This window comes from Alligator sinensis, unplaced genomic scaffold (genome assembly GCF_000455745.1).
Source record: "Alligator sinensis unplaced genomic scaffold, ASM45574v1 scaffold81_3, whole genome shotgun sequence".
Classification (NCBI taxonomy): Eukaryota; Metazoa; Chordata; order Crocodylia; family Alligatoridae; genus Alligator; species Alligator sinensis.
In genome coordinates, this window is record NW_005842088.1 from 66,832 (window position 1) to 74,790 (window position 7,959).

At 44.5% G+C, this 7,959-nt stretch overlaps 1 protein-coding gene across 2 annotated transcripts in view; it reads left to right on the plus strand.

Annotated features, from left to right (window-relative positions):
- The first annotated feature begins 2,081 nt into the window (after positions 1–2,081).
- NUP210 (nucleoporin 210) overlaps positions 2,082–7,959 on the plus strand; it is a 117,618-nt gene continuing 111,740 nt past the window's right edge. For both annotated transcript variants that reach the window (XM_006023901.3, XM_025204537.1), the window contains exon 1: positions 2,082–2,269. In XM_006023901.3, coding sequence (XP_006023963.1) covers positions 2,091–2,269 — 179 coding nt within the window. In that variant the 5' untranslated portion in view covers positions 2,082–2,090. The remainder of the gene's footprint in view (positions 2,270–7,959) is intronic.

Below are 7,959 nucleotides of genomic sequence, written 5' to 3' on the forward strand. Positions count from 1 at the left end.
TCAGTCTCTTTGTGTGTATGCATATCTTTAATTACAAGATCACACTGTTTTCTCAACAGGGTATTTTCTCTTTCTCATTCAAGGCACAGGATGGAAGGCACTCATGAAATGGGTAGCTACTGTTTTATCTTCTTCATTCTATACATACTCCCATAACATACACAATCCAGCCTCTGTTGTGACTATAGAAGTGTTAATTTAATCATGAGCCATTTTATGGTACCATCAAAATAACATCTGTGCATTTCAGACATGCTAATAAATGTATCTCTACTGCACTGCTGAGAGGTCAGCTTTACAGGTGAGGAACTGAGCCAAAGAGAGATCCTGTTAAAAAATATCTGCTTGGAGCTGCTATAGGTCTGATGTTTTCTGAACATAAAGCACAGTGGTCTTCAACCTTTTTAAGCAGGAGATTACCTTTGGCATTTAAAAGCAACCCAAGATCTACTGTGTGCCGCCACCTCCCCCCTCCCCCCTCCCTCCCAGCAGGTAAGTCTATGGGGAGGGAAGGGGGGTGCAGATTGAGGCAGAGGGAGAAAAAATTATTTGGGGGCATACCTCCCCAGTAGGCAAGTCCCACCCTGCTCCTGCCTCTGTGGCACTGTCCTTCACCACAGGTGCCTCGATCTAGCCCCCATCCCTTCCCTCCCCCATAGACTGACCTGCTGGGCTGGGGCACGTACGTGCATGCACGTGGGCACTCAGCCCCCCACCTTAGCCTCAGATCAACTCCAAGAAGCTCTGAGATCTACCGCAAGAAGCTCCAAGATCCACTGGTTGGTGACCAATGATTTAGCATCTTAAACACTCAATGTTGTTGAGGGACACAGAGAGCAAAAGGGAGATAGATTCCGTTATATTTAAAGCCTGGCAGAGTGAGAAATAACTGAAATCAAGGTCTTACATAACAAAAAGTGGAAGACAATGTTGAGTATTGGTGTCATTACCAATAAAATCTACAATATTTAGGTTAAGCTCTTAAAGAAAACAACATGATGGACAGCCTGAGCTTGGGGGAGCTCTATGAGGCATGAGACCTCTAGTCCACTGCCCTCCTCATCTTAAAAAACAAAAACAAATGCACCAATCTTGCAATAAATTCCTTATGAACTATTCAAGAAATGGTCATATAGTTTTTGCTTGTGATGTTACAGAAAAAGAAACCTATATTAGTTCGTGTTTTGGGTAACCATCTCTACCAATCAGGACAAGGTATGAATGTTTGATGCCAGGGTTCTTTAAACTTTCTGCTGCATTTTGACTGGAAAGTAAAAAAACCTGCTCCATACCTCAGTTTTCCCTGTCAGTACAGGTCGGATAGCAGCCTGTCCCTACCACTCACCATTCTTTCTTTTGGGGATTCATTTATCCAAAAGGAGGGGGAAATGCTTCTCTGAGGTAATGCTGATAGCAAAGGGCCTGGATTTGGACACTACTAATTCTTTGTTCTGAATCTTTGGGAAAAGAGGAGCTCCTGAAGGGCCATAATGAGGGTCAAAGGGTGGCTTGTGCCTCAACACAGGTGTGACGTGGAGATTAACACCTTGATAGAGAACAAAAAGAAATGCAAAACTCTACAACTCTTGGTTGAGATGATACCTTTTATAAGACCAACTAAGGAATTGCAATCTATGTATCTTGATATCTATCTATCTATATATATTTTAGTTCGTTTAATAAAAAGGTATCTCAAAAACCAAGACCTCTAGAAGCCTTTTGCATTTCATTTTGTCTCAGACCAACATGGCTACCGAACACATCCTCGATAGAAGACAGTCACTGTGGCAAGATTCCCCACCTGTCGCAGTGGATCAGGAGGCTACAACTGGTTTTGGAGCAGATCTTTGCAGCACAGGGACTTCTTTTTTTTTTTCAGCCGCAGAAGACACGGAGGTGACAGGAGGCTCGGTGGTTCTGAAGCACTTGCAGTCCGGCCGCACCTGGGTTTACTAAGGAGTTGGGAGACACCTCGGCTAGAGCCAGAGCTGAGCACCGCGGGCCGGGCCGCCCGCTCCCCGCTGCGGTCAGCGGAGGCCTCTGGGCGCGCGGGAGGCAAGAAAGCGAAAGCTCCCCCCGCCGCCGACTGCATGGCTCCGCGCTCCGGCCCCGCGCGGCCGCCGCCGCCGCTCCTGCTGCTGTTGCTGCTGCCGCCGCTCCTGCTCCTGGCCTCGGCTTCCAAGCTGAACATCCCCAAGGTGCTGCTGCCCTTCGCGCGCGGCACCAGGACCAACTTCACGCTGGAGGCCAGCGAGGGCTGCTACCGCTGGTGAGTGGCGGCGGCAGGGGGCCGCCCTGGCTCGGGGCCCGGTCCCGTCGTTCTGGGCCGCGTGTGCACGCGGGGAGGGGATGGACTCGGGCCTTGGGGTCCTTGCCCGGGCTGATCACGGCGGTGGTCTACGGAGCCCGGCTGACCCGCGCCGGCCTCCCGGGTTGTGTCCTGAATCCACGGGCTGGTGCTCTGTGTGGGCAAGGGGGGACCGACAGCAAAGAGCAGGAAAATCTGCAGGTGGGAGGGGAGCGCGTCCTGGGGGCCCGGCCCGGCCCGGCCCGGCCACGTGCCAGGCGGGCGGTCAGGTTTCTGCCCCAATTGGGGTCGTATTCATCCCTGTAGCCGCTCCAGTGACCCGTGAGCTCGGGCCTTGGCGCTTCTGCCTGCTGAATAGGAGGCACCATATTTCTAGTGTGATAACGGGTTTAATAACCAGAACCTGGAAAAGCACCATGTTTCTACATCACTGGATGCCATGAGGCACATATCCTTTCAGACGAAACCCAGTGAAGCACTAGGTAGTTTAATTTTTTTTTTTTTTAAGCGCATCACTAACAATAATTCTGCAGGGCCAGGCATGCAATTAAAGATGCAGGATACCATCAAATACTTGCACTCCCCTGAATGGGAGCTGACTCTTCCTAGCTGCCTCCATCCCAGAGTAGCAGGTGAAGCTCACATGAGATAACGCAAGGGTTGACTAAATTGAACTCAGTGGGATTTCTTGAAACTCCAGGAATTTGACAGATTCAGGGTCTCAGCATGAAGATATTGGCACATACTAAGAACTTCATACTAAAGATTATACATCCATGTTTTAAGTAATGCATCTCTCATTTGGAGAAGCAGTAATGGTGAGGTGGCCAGCAGAAGAAATTGTGGTATTTCAAATCTAGCCGTGATTGTATCTGCACACATTTCATTTCATATATTCCACCAAAGCACATTTTAGTGGAATATATTTTTACATGGTATAGTTTAACTTAAGTTGTCATTCAAGTTCCTCCATGTGCATGTGTTTGCTTGGGGGTTCTAGACTTTCACAGGCTGATTATAATTCTTTGATTTCTTAAAGGTTTGAGGTTGCTTATGCACAGGAAGAGCAGCAGAGTTGCATCAAAAGTTTATTTTAATCCTATACAGAAAAGAAAGAGGAAACAAGTTATTAAGTCCTGCTGCTTTTTAAATTAAAACATTGAATTACATTAGTCTACTGCTTCCTTTAGGGCTTTTTAATGACTACAGGTATATTCTATGAATGTTTTCCTACTATTTTTTTAAAGGTGCTAGAGGCTGGTAAAAAGATTCAGCACTGTCAAAATGGCTTAGTAAAAGACAGGACAAACCTGTTATAGAAGTATAAAAAAAAAAAAACCACTTTGAGGGGTTGCACAAGCATACATCCATACGCATGTGGAGGCCCATGTAGTAATATAATCAAAACTAAAAGTTAAAAAAAATCTTAATGAGAACAACTATAAATTTTCCTATACCAGCCATCTATTTAGAATGTGATTCCAATTATAATATAAAGCTTGCAGTGAAAGTTATTGAATCAAATTCTGTGTAAAACTTAACAAAGTTAAGTGTGTGTGGATGAGCCCTTGACTAAGATTTGAGAGAACTCCGTTCTACCACTAATCTGCTGATTGACTTCGCTTTTTGGTGCTTTTTTTTTGTTGGTTTTCTTATCTGTAGACTGGGGATAAAGAAATCATCTTCCTTTGTAAAGTGCACTGAAGTTTAATTGGTAGCTATTGCAGGGAACATGCACTGTTAGCCCTGGGTCATATTCCTAAATCCAAAGAAGTTTCAAGGCTTTTTTTCCCTATTTCATTCCCTATGTCTGATTTTCCTAGGATTTAGGATTTTATTTCAGAGTGAAGGACAGTAGCTTCCAACTATGCTGAATTTGTGGAAGGTGTGGCATCATTTTCTACCTTCCCGCTGTAAGTGTACATTAATTTCTATCTTACAGTGACAGGATGTGGGTGGCAGAATTCTACTTAAAAAAAGGAAGTAGTAGCTCTTTGTTGAACAGAGTACAAGGGCTAAGGAGCATAATGGTGCTCTAAGCATGTTTATTAATTTTTAATCTTCCTTTCCTACTGCACCACCACCACATGCTCATCTCTAAGATCTTTAAAAGAAATTTTGTGCAAGGATTCTAATGCTGTCCTCTGAAACATGGGGTTCTGCATTTAACCTGAATTTGCCTGCTGGGTAGTTGAAGGTAGTGGAGTTCAGCAAGTTCTGAAACATCTGTGCACTTGCCCTCTGTTCCTATATGTTGCAACAGAGTTTCTTACTAGGGAGTTGCTCTATATACAGTATGTTATAATTGTGAATACTTTGTATAAAGTTCTCCTATGTTTATTGTAACTTTATATATGTTACATCCTTGAATATCCTAGGTGTGTTTGAATAGAGTTTGTTCTTTAGTTTGACTATATTGATATCAAAAACTTGTCTTTTTCCTGTTATCCAACCTGTCTTTTGATACCAAAGTAATTAAAATAACATGTACAAAAATTGCAGATATGCTTTTGGTGCATTTCAATGGATTATCCTTTATGCTTACTTAATTCTACACAATTTATTAAAAGCATCAAAGTGAAAAAGTCTTGAAAAGTTGCTGCTGGTTCAAATCCTTCTGTCATATGAGATGCATGTACCCCAAGCTCATGGTGCAGTACTAATGGTGTCATCTAAGAGACCTGATACAAACTGTTCCACCCACATTCTGCCTATCAGGTAGTTGTGTAACCCTCTTATAGGACTCTTAAGATGAATTTTATGTGAAAAGTTCAAGGTTGGTCTTGACCTAAATATCTATCTTTGAAACCTATTCCCTTTGAGGGGGATAAATGCTTAATGTTCCTTGCAGGCATCTTAATTTGCAAAGTCAAGTCCAATGATGGGTTGGTTAACTGTCCAAAGTTAGTTATAAGTTCCCATGCTGTTTCTTTGTAAAACTGGTCTCTAGCTCTTGTTTTCACAGCTACCATTATTATTTTCAAGAACATGTAATCAACATTCTGTGTGCAATGTTGCCAACCCCAAGCATTCAACAATATCAGGTCTGAAATAGATTGTTATTGTAGCTTTTTTATCATAATCAAATTGTTTAGAAGCAGTGTCTTTTTTAGATTCGCAGAGCTCTCTTTTTAACTTGCATTTAAGGACCTGTAAAACTGACTTGTAACAAACTGTTGCCTTAAAGACTGATTAAAATATTTCTTTTCACTTCGGTAGAAATAAAGGCTGACTGTAGTTGTATGGGGAGGCTGCTCTGATGTACTTGGAGCAGACTCGATTAATTGAGTCTGCTGCGGCATGCTAATTGGCCTGCTCCAGCAACCGTCATGTCTCGTGTATCAATGTCCCCATGATTCAGAATGGCGGCTGGAGTGCTTTAACTAAAGCTCATCAAATGAACTTTAGTTAAAAGTGCCCCTGCTGCCATTTTGAAGCTTAGGGATACCAATATACGAGACTCAGGATTCTGGATAAATAAAATTCCAAAATTGACTAGAATTTTATTTATACTGCTTTTTGTAAACATTGTGGATCTCAGCAGCATCCCTAGGCACTTTTGTCTGCAATCTTAGAATGAAAACATTGAGATGGATTCATTTAAGGAATCTTGATAACTCTTAAGAGTTTAAAAAATGATGGTTTTAAGTGGGGAAGCATAAATTACTTCAAAGGAAATAGAAGACGCTCAGAACCACTGAGGAGCGTGACTGTTTATTGTAGCAGAGTCCAGCTCTGGTTCTAAAGCACCTCTGTATTAACAGTGCTGTAGAAATAAGCAGCTGTTATAGTTGTTCTCCATGGTCAGAAAAATAAATGTGAGTGGACAGCTAGGTTACCAAATTAAACTAGTGAGCAGGGCTGGCTGAATTATACTTTGTATGGAGCTTTGCACCTGTCATTGCATATCTAATGAGATAAGTATGCTCACTAAAAGCTAAACTGACAATGTGATATATACAGTATATTTCACCTTCACTCCAAATTTTTGTCAAAAGTGGTTCTTTGGCATGGTGGTTTCATCCATACATCTCAAATCACTTTGCAAAGTGTAAGTAGGTATTAGCCATATGTTATAGTTCACCTTACTAAGTATATATTAAAACAGTGTCTGTATAAGGCCCTATCCTTTAGTTGATCATTTTCTGCATCAGAAAAGCATGGAGTTTCACAACATCCTATTTTCCTTAATGCTCTGTAGAAGTCTCAGTGTTTTGCAAAGTAAATCTACTAATTTCCTGGGCATATTAATTCTCTGAGCCAAACCTGTAGGAGGATGAAAATAATGTTATACAGTAAAATGGAGAGTCTATTTTCTTCATATAGTAGATATTTCATAAAGGTCTAAGGTAGAGGTGCTCAACCCCTGGTTCATAGGCCAGATCTGGCCCATGAATCTATGGTATCTGGCCCTTAGGGTTTCACATGTGTCCAAAAATTTGGCTACAGGTTAGTGGCAGCAGTGTTAATTGCCATGGCTTTGGAAGTCACCACAGAATGGTGCTGCCACCATTCCCTTGCTGCCAAATTTCTGGATCCATTGGGAGCCCTGCAGGCCAGTGACTTGATCAAGTGTGCAGGGCTGGGGTGGCACAGGTCCCAATCCAAGGATGCAGAGTAGGTTGGCATGAGGTGGGATCCAGGCAGTGTGAAGAGGGATCTGGCCTCCTCCCTACCTTCTGCCTGGATATGGTGGAAACTGGGGGGTGGGCTGACTGTGAGTATGGGAGACGGGGGTAGGGATGGATATGGTGGGGGGTGGGAGTGGGAAGTGTCAGGGGGGTGTGGTGGGGGGTGGGTTTAGGTGTACACATGTGGGGCTGCTGGAGTGCTATATCCTGAGAGCTGGCTGGAGGTAGAAGTGTCACATTCAGTCACACTGAGATTTGGCTTGGTTGGGTAGAGCTTTCCAGAAACTTTTGGAGCAGCAGAGATGTATACTTTTGAATTGGACTGTAAATCCTATGGGATTTTGCCTGGGCAGTGCAGGTGCAGTCAGAGACACCCTGAGCAGGGTGCGGGGCCTGGGGCAAATCAGCCTGTGTGGGGCCCTGCCTCCGGATGTGAGGAAGCCAATGGCAGATTTGGCAGTGGGGGCATGGGGGACAAGAGGCTGGAGGCGGTGGATTCGGCGGTGTGGGGGGAGGCCAAGTGGCTGGACATGAAGCCAGCAGCAACGCAGAGTCGCCACACCACTCAGCTCTGCAGGGCCCAGGGCAGTCGCCCTTATTTGTGCGCCCCGCCCCTGGGTGCAGCCCACGTTTTTTTCCCCCCTCCCCTGCTCTCTGGCAATCTGCATGGAGCCAAGCCCTGACTGCTCCCACCTGAGCACCCCCTCCCCCCACTCCCGCCGGCTATGGCCCTGTGCTCCCACCAGTCTTGTGCTCCCAGCCCTCAGCTGCAGCTTCTTCTGCCCACCACCACTTCCCTTCCCTACCTGCTGCCTGGAGCCCTGCAGCAGGGACAAGACAAGGAGCTGGTGGAGATCTCAAAAGTATGGTCGCAACAGAGACTGGATTTTTATCCCATTATTTGGACATGGTTTTATAACCTTTATATCTCAGTTTTTTAAACTATTTTGTTTATCCCCTTTAATCTCTTCAGTTCACCTTTGCCTCTTTTAGTAGGGCCTCCTTCTTGCCTCCCTCTTT